General features: G+C 36.9%; 1 protein-coding gene across 1 annotated transcript in view; it reads right to left on the bottom strand.

Moving 5' to 3' along the window:
* PZP (pregnancy zone protein) overlaps positions 1–22,003 on the bottom strand; it is a 45,821-nt gene that overhangs the window by 10,441 nt on the left and 13,377 nt on the right. The window contains 16 exon segments of the mRNA XM_045869791.1: positions 51–227; positions 699–749; positions 752–775; positions 1,859–1,910; positions 2,402–2,523; positions 2,909–3,035; positions 4,416–4,635; positions 5,238–5,382; positions 9,369–9,437; positions 9,440–9,511; positions 16,556–16,619; positions 16,872–17,099; positions 18,469–18,630; positions 19,887–19,996; positions 20,144–20,258; positions 20,589–20,700. Of these exon segments, the coding sequence (XP_045725747.1) occupies positions 51–227; positions 699–749; positions 752–775; positions 1,859–1,910; positions 2,402–2,523; positions 2,909–3,035; positions 4,416–4,635; positions 5,238–5,382; positions 9,369–9,437; positions 9,440–9,511; positions 16,556–16,619; positions 16,872–17,099; positions 18,469–18,630; positions 19,887–19,996; positions 20,144–20,258; positions 20,589–20,700 (1,850 nt within the window).

Raw genomic sequence — 22,003 nt, 5'->3', positions numbered from 1 at the left:
TTAATCGGGAAAAGTCTCAGAGTAACAGAGTAAACTTTTCTTTGACTCACCACTGGTAAGATAGCCAAGGGCCTTGGACTTGATCTCTGGAGTCAACTGTTGGGTTTCTTTCAGATAGTTCAAGACATAGATGTTAGGAGCAAACAGGACCATGTTTTGTTCTCCACAGCCATAGGGCATCTGGAGGAGATTCTGTATATTGTGCACAGCAGAACCCAGTATGTCACCTAGGGGATGTGAAAGATTAAATGTCAGAGTAATTTCAGCCCCTAAGTAGACCAACATTATTAAAGACAAATTATTTTCATATTTAGAGTCATGGACACAATCATTTAGGCAAGAAGAAATTTATATTTAGAGAGTGAGACTTCCAGAATTCTAATAGAAATAGATGCTATTAATAAATTGAGATTTAAAACACAAATATTGGGGCACCTGGGTGGCTCAGTGAGTTGAGCATCTGACTCTTGGTTTCAGCTCAGGTCATGATCTCAGGGTTGTAAGCCGCGCATCAGACTCCATGCTCAGCGGGGAGTCTGCTTGAAGATTCTCTCCCTCTGCCCCTCCCCCTACTCTCTCTCTCAAATAAATAAATAAATCTTTAAAAAACCCCACAAATACATAGATATATGTATACAGATTCAGATGTATGATGGCTGCTCTTTTGTCCCGAGTTTCCCGGGTGTAAGATGACTTACCCAAAACTGAGAAAGAGGCTCTGGCAGATTCTTTGACCACATTCTTTGACCACATAACTGCTCAGATATTTCAGTACCTTTGGAAACAGACAACCCATACCAAAGTATGACATCTCTTATAGCAATACAATGTAGTGGTTGGGAGGGGGCTTCAGAGCCACACTTACTAGCTCTGTACCTTGGACACATTACTTAACCTCCTCATAGTCTAACTTGCTCATGTGCTGATTCAGTGGAAGAATGCATGTAAAACATGTGTGCATTAGAATAGCCTCTGCAACATGTGAAGTCTGCATACATGGGAGCAGTTATTATTATGGTTATTATTATATTTAGCGGTATTATTATGTCTCCTTCAGGAACCCTGGGTCCGAGGAATAAGGACTCTGGCTTATGATGAGATCACCTTTAATTGTCCAGCTCTTCTTGGCACAGAATGACTTCCAGAGTCCTTTCCCGTCTCACTTTACTATGTTCTGGGTAGCTGTGCATGGTGGCTCTCTCTAAACGAAGCTTGGGAACTGGTGGGGCATATAGTTCTTTGATCTGATTGTCTAATTCTCTGATTTTATTGTTCTCTGATTTTATACTTTAAATTGGTCCTTCTTGAAAGACAAGAACAGTGTCATATACACTACAAATGTAGAACTAATACTAATGTGGCAATGTAACTTAAAAGCTACAGTTGTTTCTTAATGATATGATAAAGCCCTAATGTAAAGTGTTTTTTTTTTCCATGAAACATTTTTTTCAGTAAGATGAATACAAAGTGACCCCCATTTCATCATCAACTGTTTTAGAGAATATCACTGTCATTCAATCTTATAATGACTCTGCTGTCTTTCTACCTAGATTATGACACTCTAAGCTACTATATCCTTATTGGTTCATGAGCAGCCCCTGGGCTATGGAGGTAAAGGCTAAATGTGAACTGAGCAAGTATTAGTCTTGTCTGCACCCCTAAGCCGCATTTACCCACACCCTTGGGCTCAGTGTCCTCTTGTGTAAAATGCATATAAAGAAATACTTATTGCTATGCCAAATTTAAGGGAACATTCTAAAGATAAAGGGAGATAAAATGTAGGGACATGCATTGTAACTTGACATACATATCCCTGTGGGGCATTATTCTCACTATGATTATGAAGATGGACTCTTACCAGAAGTGCAAGTCATAGAGTTGAAAGTCTTTTCTTGTTCAATACCTTCAGGCTCAAGTGAAAAAAAAAAAGAAAAGGGATAAACGTCCAGGTTTTTGAAGGACAACTGCAGATTCATTGCTTTGAAGGGTGGGGTTTACACTAAACAATCTTAACATCCTACTTATTATCAAATTACTATAAATCCATAAAACTCTGAAGAACCATGGAGACCAGCAGAGGAGAAAATGAGGGATAATAAGGAAAGAGAATCAAAGGTACAAAGTGTGAGAAGTAAATGAAACTTAGAAGAGATGAAGAAGTCAGGAAAAGGGACTAGCTCTGAAATCATTCATGAGAAAAAGTATTTATGATAAGCTAACAAGGTTAGCTAAAAATTTTACTATAATACTTTTAGGACAGGAAATTCCATTAGTCTTATCAGGTGGATTGTGTGGGTACGGTATTAATTCTTTGTTAGCTCAAGAATATGGCCATACTGTTTCTCACTGTTACTATTGTTAGGGTCTCAGAAAAATACTGAAGTGGTCCAGACCGACTTACCTCCACCAACAGGATTTTGACGACTGTTTCTTTTCTCCCAATCTCAGGGACCTCAGCAACCTCATTTCCACACAGCTCTGGGGACTGCACCGCCTCTGCACAGACTGAGAAGTTCACATTCCCTGAAACAAAGAATGTAGAAAAAAAAATGTGCATCCATCTTGATAGCAGTCCAAGCCATCCCTAATAGCTGAAAATGACTTTGTGCTCTGTGATCACCTTGAAGGGCTGCACTTTAAACTTACTACTGGCTGGAATAGGAAATAAAGCTGGAAAAAACTCAAAGCTAGACACTGAGCGATCAGTGCCCAAGTACAGTGACTGTGGGGCCCAAGTGCTATGGGAGTACTGGGAGGAGACCATTGTGGCTAGAAATCAAAAGAAGAAAAAAAACTAACCTTATGGAATTATATTTGTGTGAAACAAAAAAGCGAATGTGATGTAAGTAGTGTTCAGATACCCACCACCCCTGTTGATTGGAGAACCTTTTGGGGGAATGTCACTCACCCAGAGTTTTAGGAGTTATTGTCCAAGACAGGGTTTGCCGCTCATTTGCACAGATGCAATAGGATTCTTTTCCCTTCTCATTTTGGGATTGTAGGAAGGCTGGAGAAGCTTTCAGTTCCACACTGACCTATCATTTGCAAGGGAGGCAGAGGGAGAGAAATTATCAGAATATGGAGAGACAATGAATGCACAGAATTGGGGCCACATATGAGATGTTGCTCTAAATTGTGACTTGGAAAAAATGATGTCATGTAAGCTCATTCATGCTTTGAGAAGTATGAGAATGGCAATTATATAACTCAAGGATGATTACTTACTAGGAGGATCTGGCCTTTGCATTAGGGTAAATTGGAGAAATCTACAGATGTGGAAGCAGTGGGTAGGAGGGAAAAGCAGCAGTGGTATATTGCCCATGGGAGCACTACCTACTGGTTTCTGCTTGTTGGTTCCTACCTCTCATGTAGATTTTTTCCCTGACTCCCTTCTTTCTTACCTTTTCCCACTTCCTGCAACATTCATCACATGTCTACTATGTACAAGGCATAGCAAATTATGAAGAGTATGTAAGAAGTTCCTGACCTCGAAGATACTGTGTTATGAAGGGGATAATCTATATGCACAACTGTGACAAAGTTTACAAAGAAATATGTGCTGTAAGAGAAGTTACAAGCATATTGTGGGAGTTTAGAGATGGGAGTCCTTAAAGAATGACACTCATGGGATTAATAAAACTGAGTTTTGTGTCAGCATCAAGAATTTTCTTGGCAAAAAGCCTATCCCATGGTAGAGGATGCTGTAAGATTCAGGAAATTTTTAAAAAATGCATGTGATTTTATTTATTCATTTGACACAGAGAGAGAGAGCACAAGCAGGGGGAACAGCAGAGAGAGAGGGAGAAGCAGGTTCTCCCCTGAGCAGAGAGCCCCACATGGGGCTCAATCCCAGGGCCCTGGGATCATGACCTGAGCCGAAGGCAGATACTTAACCCACTGAGCCACCCAAATAATACAATATATGTTAAAAAAAAAGAAGAAGAAGATAGCAGGAGGGGAAGAATGAAGGGGGGGGGAAATCGGAGGGGGAGACGAACCATGAGAGATGATGGACTCTGAAAAACAAACTGAGAGTTCTAGGGGGGAGGGGGATGGGAGGATGGGTTAGCCTGGTGATGGATATTAAAGAGGGCACGTTCTGCATGGAGCACTGGGTGTTATATGCAAACATTGAATCATGGAACACTACATCAAAAACTAATGTAATGTATGGTGATTAACATACCAATAAAAAATTTAAAAAATGCATGTGATTTGGAGATCCATGATTTCAGTACCTGTAGCTCAAATGTTGTTGTGTTACCTTTCTGATCATGTCCTGCTTGCTTAGCACAAACAATGCTAGTGCATAATTCCCAGAATTATCCACAGTCTTGGGAACAGAATCAGGAGCTGAGGGACCGAAGAAGTCTTTGATTCTATCCACCCTTTCAGTCTACCTTCATTTTCCTTACCCGGATACATTTGGGAAGGTAGTTGAGGACGGTGGCCTTGAGTGTGAAGACCTCTCCTCGGTAGGGCATTGTGAGCTCCACAAAGAAGGGCTGGAAGGCTCGGAGGGAGGCGGGAAGAGAGAGACCAAGTCCAGTGTCATTGGACAGGCAGAGGGTCCCTGCCTTCCACTCCGTGATGGTATCAGGAACTGTTACTCCCACTTCAGCCACTCCCGAGGAGCTGGGGAAGATAGAGATGTGAAGAACAGAAAGTGAGCAGGTGAAACATCTCTTCTTAAGTGAGAATCAATGTGTGCACATGTGTACACTAGGTTATGTATTGGGAAACTGAGTTGGGAAAACAAAAGGTACTAAATGCTGCCTCTTTCCCTTATCAACATGTCTGTACCTTAAAGAAAAATATTTGAATGTAATTCAGTTTGGTCCTTAAACTCCCCTCACTGTTGTGTGATCTCATAAACCAGCATACTTAAGAATCATGATCCAAAAAGCTACATTTACATAGCTTGATGTGTTTATGTGCATGTTCAAATCTTGTTTATGGAAGGCTCCCCCAATGGCATTAGGCAATCTAGCATTTGGATACTTTTAGTACCCATGTCTGTTTTCTGGCAGTCTCAGGAATAATTCTTTTAGAATTGCTCTGAGACAATTTTACTAATGAATCCAAATAATAAAAGCATTTTCTTAGGCCCATCCTGAACGGATGAGAGGTTAACATGATTATTTAGAACTTCTCAGAAAGATTATCTTAGAGTTGAAAATGCTGGAGGACCCATGTTCCCTCACCCACAGCAAATGGAGGAGAATGAAGGTACTTACTCCACCACTACCAAATCCCAGATCCAGGTCTCAGGGAAATAAGTCCGTACTGTTTCAGAGATTGGCTCTGGACTTTGCATATTATTTGCGGACATGATATTATATGAGTGAAATTGAGGACTATATGAACTTGCTCTTATACCTGCTATCAAAAATAAGGGAAAATTACAATCTAGTTAAAGAAAAAGCATCCATTCATTTCATGGTACAAGTGTGAGACTTAGAAGAGCAAAGTCTTAATATTCCTGCTCAGATTGTCTCCTAAGAGTTGTAGAACTTTGGAAATTACTTGTTGAGCCCTTATTCTTTGAGCATACAGGAGTCTTCATTAAAGGTAGAAATTCCATGTATCTTAGAGATAGCATAATTCTATATTGAGTGGAGGCTTGTAGGACAAGATAACTTGGAGATGCATTTATGCTTTGTGGGAGAAATAGTGAGTTCTCAAGGTCACAGAGTATTGTTTCCTCCATAAGAAGGGTTGAGCAGAATATGCCAAACTCTCTTTAGACAAAATGTGTTCAATTGTTTGAATTACCAATGGGGTGAACAGAATTTAATAATATCAACTCTTTATACTATATTGAAGCTTGTAAACTCATTGTTCTCTTGATAACAAGGCTAGAGCATTAGATTTTATTCTCTTTATCTCTTGGGAAGGAGAAATGAAAAATTCAAGATGCCAAAGAGAGACAGTTCCATTTGGTATAGCGCTATAATGGAGACAGAAGTTATCTACAAAAGTGAGGGGGGGTAGAGAACTAAACATGAAGGCTTTCTGGTTCTATGTTGTATCTGAAATCATGCTTAATTGAATTTGAGTGAGGCTCTCCATTCAAGTACTCCATCTGATATTTCAGAATTGCCTTTGTGAAAGAATATTTATGAGGAAAAACATTGTCCAGACATTTCCCCTCAATATTTCTCTCAACTGTAAAAAGCATCAATAGTAATTTCTTTAAATAAATATCATACATCTTCTTTCCCTCATGTCCTTCCAAGTGGTAGCCATCTCTATCTCTGCCTTCGGTTTCTCACTGATGTTGCTCTGTTGTCTTTATCTTTACTCTTACATCGAATATGTAAACGGATTATTAGTATTCAAGTTTATCTAAATGGATGATGCATCTAAATAAACTATCTTCTCTTTCCTGCTCCAGATGTCAAAGACCCCTCAACTTCTCCAGCTGTTGCAGTTAACGAACAATGGCTTAATGTGTTATTTTAACTCTATTTACTGGATGATGACGATATTTTCCTTATCGTCTCATTCTCAAGGTCAGCTTGACTCTCTACTGATTCTTTCACAGTGTTTACATTAAAATTCTATTCTTCCTTATGTCACAACTCATAAACTCTACTGAAATGCCTTTAGATTAATTTCCCAAGACAAAATATTATTATTATTATTTTGCTTCTTTTTCCCATCTGATTTCATCAAAATGTGTTGATCCCTGGACACACCCACTTATATTTTATTTCACTGCTGATCACAAAATACTTTCTCCTGGACATTCTGTTCATAGCTGTTAAAGGGCCACTCAATCTAGCTTAGTAATACTTGTATTCATTTTTTACCTTTGCTACTTTCAAGCAAAAAGGTATAAAAACTCAAAACTTAATTTTCTCCTAAATGTAGTATTTAGGTGATCTATATAAGAAACATATTAAATCACTTTACCCGCCCCTTCTGAAAATCTTTCCATCTCATGCAGAGTAAAATGTCAAATTCTTACAATGACCTACAAGGCCCTATACAATTTGGCCTCAATTATTCCACTGATCTCACTCTCCCTTGATTCACTCTGTTCTGACCACAATGGTTTCCTTACTTTTAGAATGTTCCAGACAAGCTCTCACCTTAGAGCCTTTGATAGACAGAATAGTGTAGAGGTTAAAAAACATGGATCTGGAGTCAAACAGCCAGATTTGAATCCATCCCATTCCATATCTAAACTGGCTGTGGCATCTTAATGGGTTGAGTTACTTAGTCTTTCCAGGTTCAGCTTTTCCATTTAAAAATTGGTGAAAACCATAAAAAAAAAAAATGGACCGACTTATTTCACTTAGCACTATACTCTCTAGCTCCATCCATGTTGTTGCAAATGGCAAGATTTCATTTTTTAAAAATATTTTATTTATTTATTTGCCAGAGAGAGAGAGAGAAAGTGAGAGAGTGTGAGAGTACCAGCAGGGGGGAGCAGCAGGCAGAGGGAGAAGCAGGCCTCCTGCTGAACAGGGAGCTCAATGTGGGACTCGATCCCAGGACCCTGGGATCATGACCTGAGCGGAAGACAGATGCTTAACGACTGAGCCACCCCAGCATCCCAAGATTTCATTTTTTAAAATGGATGAATAATATTCCTAAGGCAGTCAGAGAAAGACAAATACTATATGATTTCACTCATATGTGGAATTTAAGAAACAAAACAAACAAGCAAAGGGAAAAAAATAAGAGAGAGACAGACAAACCAAGAAACAGACTCTTAACTATAGAGAACAAACTGATGGTTACCAGAGGGGAGGTGGTTGGGGAGATGGGTGAAATAAGTGATGGGGAGTAAGGAAGGCACTTGTTATGATGAGCACCAGATGATGTATGGAAGTGAGGAAATCAATAAATTCTACAACTGAAACTAATATAACACTATATGTTAATTAACGAATTAAAATAAAAATTTAAAAGAAAGAAATGGAAATTATGAGGTCATGGAAATTTTAGTTGATGTTGTGGTGATAATCATTTTGCAATATATAAGTGCATCAAGGGGTGCCTAGGTGGCTCAGTGGTTAAGTGTCTGACTCTTGGTTTTGGCTCAGGCCATGACCTCAGGGTCATGAGATTGAGCCCTGCTTGGGGCTCAGCGCTCAGCAGGGAGTCTGCTTGAGATTCTCTCTCTCCCTCTCCCTCTGCCCCACCCCTCTAAAAAATAAGAGCATCAGATAAGCACACTGTACACCTTAAACTTATATATAATATTATACATCAGTTACATCTCAATAAAGCCATCTATATTCTATCTCCCTCTCATCGGTCTTCTAAAACAGAGTAAGCACTCTACAGGTATTTTCTATTATTGGTGTTGCTTTCTATGAATGAAATACTCTTCTTCCAGATAGTCTCTTATTTTGTTCTCTTCCTTCAAGTCTTTGCTCAAACTTCACTCTCTTGGTAGGATATTCACTGAACACCTTATTGAAACTTGCAACTCCTTTAGTCTCGATATTCCATTCTCTCTTTTAATTTTTCCCATAGCTTTTGTCATCTTTTAATAGACTATTTAATATACTTGCTTATTTTGTTTACATTCTTTCTGTGTCCATTAGGACATAACCTAAGGTGAAGATTTTTGTTCTCAATATTTGTTATGTCCAGAAAATAGGTAAGTAAGTGTTCAGTGAATATTCATGGAACACATGCATGAATAATAACTCCAATTTTTATGACTTCTTGATTTTTGCAGTTTCAGGCCCTAATCATTTCTATCATTGTCTAACATGATTTTAATCCCTTTTTTAGATGAACCATTCTCTCTCTCTCTCTCTCATGCTAGGGACATTATTAAAGTTTTATTCTCCATGTATATTGTTCTATGTCATCAAACCCTTTGAGGTTGTATGATGGCTTCCCAAACAGACATGGGAATGGGTTTTATGTTATTTAAATTACTTTCAAGAACTTTCACAAAACATTCTAGTTCTTGTAGCTCTTCCATTGTATCATATACTTGATTCAGTTATATCTACCCATTTATTATTCATTATATCTATTTATTTCAATTTTCAGCTATTTATATCTATACATTTTTATAAGTTTTTTTTGAGTTATATCATATGCCTACAATTCTATCCTTATTAAATTCCAGAAAATTTCCTTCTCCCCCAAATTTTCATAGTTTAAACTTGAACTTCTTCCTTTGTAACTTAAAGTATCCGACTCAAATTTAAAACACTCTGGTCAGTTCTGGCTATGCCATTTACCAGCTAAATGATCTCAGCAAGAAACATCTTATCTGAATCTTGGTTTCTCTATGTATAAAATGGTTACACTATCTATCTCATTTTACCTTTTTTTTTGCAAAGTGATATTGTTGGATGTAATAGAAAATTGAAAATAACTTGTTATTTTACCTGCCATCAATGGTTGCCCTTCTCTTCCTATCGGTGGGTGGATCATTGAACATGACTGTGGTTTTCGGATTTAGAGTTGGTGAGCACCTTTAATCTCATACCCTGTAAAAATGGTGACTCAATAGGTTTGTAACTTGAATAGACTATATGAAATATATTTTCCTTAGTAATGTCCCTAAGTAACCCCAATAGCCTTAATGTTATATTAGTTTCATGGAGATACCCAAAGCCATAAACGTTATGGCTTCTTTCTTTCTTTCTTGATAGAGAGATAGAGAGATAGCACAGATAGGCAGAGTGGCAGGCAGAGGGAGAAGCAGGCCTCCGCTGAGCAGGGAGCCCGATGCAGGGCTCCATCCCAGGGCCCTGGGATCATGACCTGAGCTGAAGGCAGACGTTTAACCGACTAAGCCACTCAGGCGCCCTGGCTTTGTTCTTGTATAGAAGAACCACGTAAGTACGTAAATGAATATATATCATCTATATTCAGTAGAACAATGTCTACACGATTGCAAACACAGGTCACTTTTTTTTTGAACAAGGATGACTTAAATGAAAGAACCAAGAATCCATAGAGTGGAGCCAAGAGGCCTGGATATTTATTTCCTAAGCTGGAGTAAGACAAGTCCTAATCAAAGGACTTTGAACCTTTGGCTGGATCTCAGAATTGCCATGGACCAATAACTCCCATGTGACTTTGTTTCCCCTTTTGAACAGGAGTGTTAGTATGCTAGTTCCACCATTGTACGCTGGATGTGTGGAGGTAAATAACTTAAGTACACTTTAGTTCAAAGTCTTCATATCTAGAGGAATTGTACTTGAGGAACTACACCCAAGAAACATCATCTGCCCCTGGACCTAATTTAAATGATGAAGTTCAACCTTTGAGCTGTTGCTATTGGGGAATGAGACATTTAGGAGTTTGGAAGGAAAGTGAGTGTATTTTACCTGTGGGAGGGTCATAAATCATTGGGAGTTAGAAGACAGACTGTGAAGACAACCTCCAAAATTGCCCCCAATAATCTCTACTTCCTGGTATTCATGCTCTTGTGTAGTTTCTCCTATAATGAATAGGGTTGACATCTATAACTAATAAGATTTTGTGGAAGTGATAGTGTATAAAGTCCAAGCCCAGGTCATAAAATGTACTGCAGCTTTAGCTTCTCTCTCAGATCACTTGCTCTGGAGGAAATCACCTGACATGTTGTGGGGACACCCAGGCAGCCCTATGGAAGAGTCAGTGTGGTGAGGAATTAAGGCCTCCTGACAATAACTATATGAGTAACACATCTCAGAAGTAGACTTCCAACCTCAGTCAAGTCTTCAGATGACTGAAGCCCTAGCTAACACGTTGACATGTGAACTGACATGAGACATCACAAGCCAGTACCACCCAGATAAGTCACTTCAGGATTCCTAATCCACAGAAAGTGCATATGATAATAATTGTTTATTGTTTTAAACCACTAAGTTTGGGGAAGATTGTTATACAGCAGTAGATAACTAACCACAAACACCCTTCAAACTTTATCTATTTACTTTGTTCTTGAGTAGGAGAACCAAATGGTCACATAAATGAGCATGCATCCTCTATATTGGGTGAATGACTATTTTTCAGGTTATTGTCAAAGTAAGTGATTTAAAGATTTAAAAAATTTTAAGAACCCAAATCTCGTTATGTTCATAATCCTTTCTTACCTCTATAATATTCAAAGCTGTGTAATGCAACTGAAGCAACTATTAAATTTATATAATGACACAAAATAGGATAGACATAAAAATATTGAAAAGTAGACTGAATTCCTTCAACACAAGCTGAAAAACAGCTTAGAATAGACTACCATAAATACAGAGTATAAGAAAAAAATAAGCCATTCCTCCAGGTGCCTGGGTGGCTCAGTTGATTAAGTGTCCGACTCTTGATTTCATCTCAGGTCATGATTTCAGGGTCCTGAGATCAAGCCCTGTGTAGGGCTCTGTGCTCAGTGCTAAGTCTACTTGAAATTCTCTCCCTCTGCTCCTCCCCCTGCTCCCTCTCTTAAATAAATAATCCAAAGAAAGCACCCAGGAGAAAATTCCCTACTTTTCAGGTTAACTTCCTCATGCCATCTTCTAATTCAAATAGAGAACTCTAGTCAGAGAAATATGTCTTTTATGTAATAATTATTATGCCAAGAGGAGATATTTTGACCTGTCATAAAAGACAAGTTTGAGAAAAATTTTGATTATACCCTCCATTCTGAAGAATGTTAATTTTGATGATTGGAAAGAGGATAGTGATTCTTGATATATTTATCTTACAGTTTTAAAATTTAATACATATCGGGCTCCTGGGTGGTGCAGTTGGTTAAACATCCTTCTCTTGGTTTTGGCTCAGGTCATGATCTCAGGATTGTGAGATAGAGCCCCGTGTTGGGCTCAATGCTTAGCAGGGAGTCTGCTTGAGATTCTCTCTCCCCTTCTCCCTCTGCCCCTCCCAGTTGTGTGTGAGCATGTTCTCTCTCTCTCTCTCTCTTTCTCTCAAGATGAATAAACAAATCTTTAAAAAAATATAATACATATAAATGAATTTTGAGAAGTAGATACTAGAACAAAACCAGAAGGAACTTCAATATTACTGATTTATCCTCCAATATTGATAAGTAATAATAACTCCCAAATAGGCAAGTTATGATGAAGAAAATAAAGATCAACATGATACACCAAATATTACCACTATGAATTAATACAATTCTAGAAAAAAAAAAAAGAAGAGACTTAAAATTTTAGTTAGTCTGTGATTCATCAAAGCTAACAGAGATGTTGTAGGTAATTTTTTTTTTAAGTTGAAAATAATTTGTGAATCACTTTCAATTTCATAGACCACAAGAACTCTAGAAATAAAATAGTTAGATCTGCTGGGAGGTACATGACTTATGCTTGTAAATATCAATTTTATAAAAAGCTAACTTAGTCAATTGACCAAAAATGATTTTTTTAGGTATGATCCATATTATCTAATACTTTGGGAACTTACTCTTTTTTCTTTTTTATTTATTTTTAAAAGATTTTCTTTATCTATTTGAGAGAGAGAGAGAGCAAAAGAGAGCCCAAACAGGGGGTAGGCCAAAGGGAGAGGGAGAAGCAGGATCCCTGCTGAGCAAGGAGCCGGATCCGGGCTCAATCCCAGGACCTGGGATCATGATCTGAGCAGAAGGCAGACGCTTAACTGACTGAGCCCCCAGGTGCCCCATTTTTAATTCTTTTTTAAATAAGAACATCACATAAGTGGTGAATCTTAAAACACGTAGCTTTCATTAATATCATTGTGAAGCATGAGTAACTGAGATTTAGATTTGATTCTCTAGAGAAAAAGAAGTTATGTCAGGGAAGAGATCAAAGCTTGTGGGCAGTTTCAGAAGCTCAGCTATGTCATTTACTTCTGGTAATCTTGCACAAATCTCTCAAACATTCTCTTAGTTTCCACATCTTAAAATGTGTCTGTGAAACAATGAAAACAATGGATCGTGGATCACCACATCAAAAACCAGTGATGTATTATATGGTGACTAACATAACATAATAAAATTAAAAAAAATTATAGAATAAGGAACTTCTTATATATGTCATATATATAATGAGTATATATCTCATATATCTATATGATGAATGAAAACCATTTCACTTAGACTGCAGGCCAGAGGTGATCCTCAATTTAAATTCAGAACTATAATTTATAAGATATAATCATAGAGTACACTTTTTTTTTCAAATATATGTCTTTTTTATTGTGGTGAAAAAACACATAAAATTCACCATCTTAACCATTTTAAAGTGTATGGTTCAGTAGTGTTAAGTATATTCACGTTGTTGTGAAACAGATCTCCAGAACTTTCTCATGTTGCAAATCTGAAACTATGCTCATTTAAAAACAACTCTCCTTCCTCCCCCACCCTTGGGAATGACTAAGGCAGTGTCAGGGCATTCATATTTTTGTCCCATTGGAGGGATCAAGTTCAACTTAGGCCCCTGAAAGGAAATAAGCTTCTCTCTAATAGGAGGGTAGTTCAAGCCCTTGTATTGCCATGTCTGGGCATGAGCAATAGTAGTTCAGAATAGATTGAAGCATCATAAAAATAGAGAAGTCATGGCAGATTTTTTTTCCCAGAGAATATTGGAAGGAAAGTAACCTTTTAGTAATGAAATAGTAATGAAGGCTTTGTCATTTAAAATCTGAATTCTGAATTTAAAACAGTAGTTTTAAATTTAAAACAGACTCAGAAATACTTCTGAAATTAGTAATTTGCACCATGAGGTTAAAACTGCAGGATAGTATAAGAAAAGAACAAGATGAGCAAGCTATGAAAAAGGTTGTATTTAGACAAATTGTGAACAGAGTTGGTTCTTTTAACTAATAGAGTTAAGGATTTTCCATACATCTTTATGAAGAACAAACTGGTAATTAATAACATAACTACAATGTGTGGTTAAAATAGTTTTATTATAAATACTTGTGAATTCATTGAGTATATAAAGAAATTCTTTTCAATTATTGGTTGAGTTACTTGCATTACCTTTTTTGTGATGTCTTCATGAAGTAAATAATGAATAAACTCTTCCTTATATTATTATGTAGAGATCCTTTTCCGAATGATGCACAAATTAAAATATCAGGAAAGAAAAATCAGATAAACATATAATGTTTTAAGACACTCATCCATTTCTATAAAGGTGTTATATGTTCCATTATTGTAAGAAAATAGAAAAACAAGCTATATGATGCATTGAAGGGAAATAATGCACACGTGGGTCCATTCTCTATATCAAACTATCCCTATATAAATATTGGGATAAATGATATTCGAAGTTGGCAGCACTCTTTAACATTTAATTCAAACAATTGTTAATTTTTTATAAAGATTCTGTGTATTCATTTGAGAGAGAGAAAGAGAGAGCACAAGCAGGGGGGAGAGGCAGAGGGAGAAGCAGATTCTCTGTTGAACTGGAAGCCAGAAGTGGGGCTTGATCCCAGGACCTGGAGATCATGACCTGAGCTGAAGGCAGATGCTTAACCAAATGAGCCACCCAGGAGCCCCCACAATAGTTAATTGTTGAGAGTACTAATTAGTACCTTCTTTCAAATTAAACCTCCTCCAGAAAGGGGAACCCTCCTACACTGTTGGTGGGAATGCAAGCTGGTGCAGGCAGGTAAGCGTCTGCCTTCGGCTCAGGTCATGATCTCCAGGTCCTGGGATCAAGCCCCACTTCTGGCTTCCAGCTCAGCGGGGAGTCTGCTTCTCCCTCTGCCTCTCCCCCCTACTCGTGCTCTCTCTCTCTCTCAAATGAATAAATCAGTATGGAGTTTCCTCAAAAAGTTCAAAATAGAGCTACCCTTTGACCCAGCAATTGCACTACTGGGTATTTACCCTAAAGATACAAATGTAGTGATCTGAAGGGGCACATGCACCCCAATGTTTATAGCAGCAATGTCCACAATAGCCAAACTATGGAAAGAGCCCAGATGTCCATCAACAGATGAATGGATAAAGAAGATGTGGTATATATATACAATGAAATATTATGCAGCCATCAAAAATTGAAATATTGCCATTTGCAATGACGTGGATGGAACTAGGGAGTATTATGCTAAGTGAAATAAGTCAATCAGAGAAAGACAAGTATCATATGATCTCACTGATATGAGGAATTTGAGAAACAAGACAGAGGATCATAGGGGAAGGGAGGGAAAAATGAAACAAGACAAAGCCAGAGAGGGAGACAAACTATGAGAGACTCTTAATCTCAGGAAACAAACTGAGGGTTGCTGGAGTGGAGGGGGGTGGGAGGGATGGGGTAGCTGGGTGATAGACATTGGGGAGGGTATGTGCTATGGTGAGCCCTGTGAATTGTGTAAGACTGATGAATTACAGACCTGTATCACTGAAACAAATAATACATTATATGTTAATAAAAAATAAATTAATTAAACCTCTTCCAGTGTAGTTTCAATATGGAAAAACAAAAATATAATTGATGTTTTACCTTTCCAGCCTGATAGAGAAAGGAACTATTAAGAAAAAATCATGGGGTGCCTGGGTGGCTCAGTTAAGCGTCTGCCTTTGGCTCAGGTCATGATCCCACGGTCCTGGGATCAAGTTCTGCTTAGGGCTCCTTGCTCTGCAGGGAGTCTGCTTCTTCCTCTGCCCCTCCTCCAACTCATTCTGTCAATTTCTCTCTCTCTCAAATAAATATATAAAATCTTTAAAAAAAATCACAGTTATGGAGCAAATCCCAACCATTGTTAAGTTTAGCTCTGGGTCGAGGTGGAGTTTGGTGAAGTATTTGCCTTAATTTCAGTTAATTACAAGAATGCTCATGGGTTCTTTTTCCAGTGATTTAAATCCTGACATGATTGATTGATTGATTGATTGATTGATTGATTGATTTTAAAGATTTTATTTATTTATTCATGAGAGACAGAGAGAGAGAGAGAGAGAGAGAGAGAGAGAGGCAGAGGGAGAAGGAGGCTCCCAAGGAGCAGGGAGCCCGATGCGGGACTCGATCCCAGGTCCCTGAGATCATGACCTGAGCCGAAGGCAGACGCTCAACCATCTGAGCCACTCAGGCGCCCCTGACATGATTTAATTAAGATAGAAAATAATCCTGTTTCCTTTCCCCCAAGTTATTCATGAAGTGCGCTCAAAATCATGTGTGAGTTCACAGTTTCATGCCTGCGGCACACACAGTAAGCATCCTCATTAAGTGTCGAAGGGAGAGAGCCTTTCCTGAGGGACGAAAGCCTAGCGCAGAGTCCGGCATAGGAAAAAAAACCCAGTCCATCATCTTTTTCCTCGCTGTTCTCCAGGATACTTAACTCTCTTCTCTGCAATACTAAGATTAAAGACGACCACTTCACATTTATTGTTAGGGTTAAAAAACAGAACGAAGCTTAGATTTGCAGAAGTTTCTAATTTAAATGTCAGATAGAAGAAACACACTGAAGTGAAAAAAAGTGTGCCTTAGGAGGCAATCCAATTTATCTGTTGACTGTGTTGAATAAAAAAAAGTTAGAGTTCATAAGGAGAGCATCTTTTGTGTCCTTATCATAAAGGGATAATGGGAATAACATCCCATTTGTGAACTGTCACTGACATGTGAAGCTAGATGTGTTGGGAAGGATATGGGGGAGCAAACTTAAGGATACTCACTGTCTCTTAGCTGTATAGGCACAGCATGTGTCCCTGATCTGACGATGTTCCCCTTAGTCATGATCTGAAATGAAAAATCAACAAAAAAGCAACCTTTCTGAGCCTAACACACTTCTCAACTTCTTACTCCCTATATGACCTGCTTTGGGTTCTTGAATCTCTGCTAGAGAGAATGAATTGCATAAAAATGAAAGAATCAAGGGGAACATGGATGAGAAAGGAAGATGGTGGGGCACTGGCGAACCACTTTTCCTGGTCTGTTAACCACTTTTGTCTACTGATAAACTCCAAATATATTTCGTGTCCTTATTCTTACCAGGTAATAAAAAATGAGCTCCTTTGGCTCCCCAGTGGCCTTCCCATTGAGTATATAGTATGCCTTGATAATCTGAGTTTGGCCACAGGGCAGGGTACCAGCCACACGTTCCAGGTGAACATAATTCCCATGTAAGGAGAAAGCATGCTTTGCAATGTGCTGAGCTGCCTGGTGTTCCTCTCGTAGACATACAGAGTTAAAACACAAGTCAGGTTGTGTGTGGTAGGCCTGGTAAAACAGAAAAACAAAGAATGAATATCATCTTGAAATTCTTCACTTTAGCTTCCCATCAAAATGAAGAGTTAAAATTTTGTGTCTTCCCTTCTAACATATACTATGCATCGTCCTCACCCCTGTTGACCACCAAAGAAACAAATGATCACCTTCCCAAATTGCAGTGATTAAAGGGAAATAATCTACCCATTAATCTCCTTTGCCCTGATTCTGCTAAATCATCACTGATTTATCTTTTCTTCTGTGGCTCAAGGCCAGAGGAACAATGATGTCCCAGTGAGAGTGGTAAATAATCATAGTAAGCAGAAAAGGAAATCTTTAGATAATAGAAGTCCCATGTAAGTTGGTTTAATTAAAATTATGTTATATATATTAATGTAATATTTTAAACTATAAGGGCTTCAAAATTGTTTATAAATAATCCCAGCAAATTATCATCTATGCTTCTTATCATTATTATGACTTGATTTTCAAGGCCTTGTAGTTTCTGGACCTTTAAGCCTTACCAATGTTGTTTAGCAGATAATTCCATTTATTTCCCCTGCAGTGGTTGCTCTTTAGCTATTTTATGGATATACTTATTTTCTTTTTCTGGATTTACTAGGTTTATTTTGGGGACCTTTCTATTTGCTCTCATGATAAAGTTCCTGTTTTTTTTTTTATTATTGCTTTTAAGTATATAATACTAATAATTTACAGCTCTGTTAACTCTATCATTATAGAGTTTCAAATATAAGGACACTCCACTTATCTTTTCAATCTTAGGGAAGAGCAGGTATCTATTACATAGAAAACATTAAGCATCATTCCATATTTTAAATTGAATTAACATTTGAACTTTGGGAAATGGAAATAATTTAAATGCTGTTTAAGGTGGAATCAATAAATCATTGTCTTTCACCAATTCTTTGTTTGAAATTACAAGCATAAAATCTTTTTGGTTGTAGAAATCTTTTGATCATCATCATTAGGCAATATATATTAAGTGTGTGTGGGGGTTCTGATCAGTCTTTAAATTATCTGAGTGGACAAAGAAAAAAACAACATTAAACAAATTACATGAATTACTTACCCATTGAAGAACTGATATGGTTCAGAACCAAATCCTATAAGATTTTTTTTTGCATAATACATAAAATTTTAAAGATAATGCTAATGAATTGATCAGACAATCTGACAGTATCTCTTCTACCATTTTTGTTGTTTTTAATTAAAATTTTAATTCCTAAGTTTATCCCTAAGTTAGACAGCTTCTTATTTCTCTCTCTCAAATACAATATGTGTGCTTCTTCACTTCTGAATAAATGATTGTTATACTAAGGTTTCTCTTTGTCCTCAGTTTTTTTTTTCCTTTCATACTTACCATGACAGAAATTTTGTTAGCCAAAATATTAGTAGTATTGATTGAAAACTGAACAAGACCCTGGTCATTGGTAGTTGCATTGTAAAGATAATTTGCTTCATTTGCAGAGATAAAGACAAGTTTATTGGGGATGGGCGCATCTTTCCCGTCCACCAGAAGCACCTAAAGAAGAAAAGAATTTGATAAGTTATGTGGATAATATTCAGAGAAGACAGAACTCATGGAAACAAATTCCTTTGCTACCATAACTGAAAGAAAAGCAAAAGCAAATCCAGAAAACAACCCTTCTATATTTACTACAAAATTTATTTTTTTTCCTATTTGTATCCTCATGTCTTTCACCTTTCCCCCCCTTTTTTTTTGGATCCTCAGGTCTTTTGCATCTCCTGAAACAAACCACATAAACTGTCCCATGAAAAGTGTTTCTTTTTGAGAAAAATTATAAGTAATTTTAAAGAAATAATTATGGAATGGATAAATAATTATAAATACTTATAAAAGGGGTAAAATTATTAGTTAAAATTAAAAGGTATACCTTTTAAAAAATTTTTATTATGTTATGTTAGTTACCATACAGTACATCATTAGTTTTTGATGTAGTGTTCCATGATTCATTGTTTGCATATAACATCCAGTGCTCCATGCAATACAAGCCCGAGTATGAAAATAATTTAATAATAATGGCCATAAAATGTACACAATTATAGTTCCTATGTCTAGAAATAAAATTACACATATCCAGTCTAGACATATGGGAAGAAAAAAAAAAAGAGAGAGAGGGAAACAAACCATAAGACAAGTCTTAACGATAGAGAACAAACTGAGGGTTGATGGAGGGTAGTGGGTGGGGGATGGGCTAGATGGGTGATGGGTTACGGAGGGCACTTGTGATGAGCACTGAGAGTTATATGAACAAAATTCTATTCCTGAAACCAATATTACACTATATGTTAATTAACTAAAATTTAAATAAAAATTTGAAAAAGAAAAAAATAAACACAAAACCACTTATTTCTAAATAGAACAGCAGGTATAAAGGAGGATACTGGTAGCCATAAATTGAGAATCATTTGTGAGAAATTCTCTTAAAATTCTGAAGCTGGCTGGATATCGGTAGAAATATATTTATTGTCAAATGGGCGGTAGAAAGGTTTGCCATAGTAATTAACTCATATCACGTTAAGCATCTTCATTAGCTGTATGTTCTAAAAAAAATACCTCTGATTCTCAAAATACTATAGTATGTGATTGCACATTTTATCAGTGATATTTACAAAGGAAAGTAGTTTTGCTTGGCTTCATGGTTTGGGTCATATTAATTAACTGATATCAATTAACTAGTTATAGGCTACATCATTGTGCCCTGAAGATAGGTACAACTGGATACTTCATTACTTGTGAATTGCAATATACTCTACCTGTCCAAAGAAGGGGATTCCTCGTCTAAAGTGTGAATCCACTTTCACAAACTTGAGTCTGGTTACAATGTTTGTGATTTCACTGGTCCCATTTCCAGTAAATACTAGGTCTAAAAATATGTAGAGAAGAGTAAGTACTCTTGGAAGTTACTAGTACCAAAATTCATTTCCTTCCACTTTCCTATGACCCTTATTTTGTTATGGAAAACAAACCAATTTTTATTGTTTCACCGCCTGTATTAACTTAGAGTGCAAACCTGTTCCCTCTTTTCTGATCTTGGCTTCCACTTTAAGTTGCATTTTATAACCCATATTTTTAATCTGGAGTACATTTGATTTTACTTCTTGGGTGATGCAGCCATTGCTGTTGAGCTGAGAGAAATAAAAAAAATTGATAAATGCCATACTAAGACAATAGTCACTAAATCTATTATTTTCCTTCCGATGCCAACACAACTTCTTTGGGTTAAACATGTTAACTGACCTTCAGGAATTTAATATTCACATGTGTTATTTATATTCTCTAAGGGTTAGACATCAAAATGAGAATTTTATTGACCAGGAATAGAAATTATTTTTCCTTTTTTGGTGGTAAATATTTTGGGATAAGTTTACTCCAATGTCCTCTTTCCAGTGAGTAAAATGGGGTAGTTCAATGGTTGTCAACAATGATAGCCTCTAGAGAGAAAACTGTAAACTAACCTGTTGAGTGAATTTCTCACAGAACTCTGGCTTCTGACAATAAATGGGATGCAATAATTTTCTGCACATGCTTACAGTTGCAAGTCCTGGGACAGGTTTCCCATAGGTGTATCTGTCACATAAGAAATACATCAGGAACTGAAGAAAGGTTTCTACATTTTCCACCACCAACCCATCACTGGTCAAACAATTACTCTCTGTAGTTCCTTGCACTTCTTTATCATTTTGGGCTCATAGCAATTGAAATATGCCTGGAAAACATCTTTATCAAGAGGTACTACTCATTAAAACATTTGAAATTTTGCTGCAATGTACAATCAGGTTTCCTTCAGGATTTAAAAAATTTCTTCCTTTTAGCCTATTTATTTTTTTTATCATTCTTTTTATTCTGTCATTGTAAAATCAAAACTTGTTGTTTATACCAAATGAGAAAACTTAGGTAATTAATAGAACACAAATAAATAAATAAATAATGGAAATAATAAACCCAACATAACATGCATACACACACACACACACACACAGATGGAGAGGGAGAAAGAGCCCTGATAAAACCTAACAACATGAGGCTTATAAAAAAAAATTGTTTGTGTGTGCACTCTATATTTCTATTAGTTTTCCCTTAATAAAAATGGAATAATTAGTAATCGGTTTGCTTTGGGCATTAGTTTTCTTTCCTATTTGTAAATGTCTCAAATATCACTTCAAATAAAAAATGTAATCAGAGCAACTTATTCTGAAACCCCTTTTCAAGATACAGATATCAGTCCAAGATGCCGTTGAATTAAACAAATAATTCCTTGGTCATGACTCCAAGACAGAATTGAGGCAGAGGTCCAGATGCTTTGATGCTTCCAGTATATAGTATGTTTGTTTTTTTCTTTTACCATGCATGCTCCCTCTGCTACTGATGATTTGTAGGAAATGAGTTTTAATTCTCAAGGTTGAAATGAACTGTAAGAGTTGTTTGTAATTGCAAAAGATTAAAGAAGAAAGGAACCCTACAAGACAGAAAAAAATTTCAAAAATAACATTAGTAAGTCCTTCACTATCAATAATTACTTTAAATGTAAACAGATTAAATTATCCAATAAAAACAAAGGGGACAAATGGATAAAAATACAAGATCCAACTATATGCTATATACAAGAGACACACTTTATATTTAAAGACACATATAGCTTTTTATCTTGATGAAGTCCCAAAAGTTCATTTTTGCTTTAGTTTCACTAGCTTTTGGAGATGTATCTTGAAAGAAGTTGCTGTGGCTGATGTCAAAGAGGTTATTGCCTATGCTCTCCTCTAGGATTTGGATAGATTCCTGTCTCACACTGAGGTCTTTCATCCACTTTGAGTTTATCTTTGTGTATGGTGTTAGAGAATGGTCGAGTTTCATTCTTCTGCATGTGGCTGTC

This window comes from Mirounga angustirostris, unplaced genomic scaffold, assembly GCF_029215605.1.
Source record: "Mirounga angustirostris isolate CCGP_5_RB_7025 unplaced genomic scaffold, mMirAng1.0.hap1 SCAF_5, whole genome shotgun sequence".
NCBI lineage: Eukaryota > Metazoa > Chordata > Mammalia > Carnivora > Phocidae > Mirounga > Mirounga angustirostris.
This window is presented reverse-complemented; position numbering and strand designations above follow the sequence as displayed.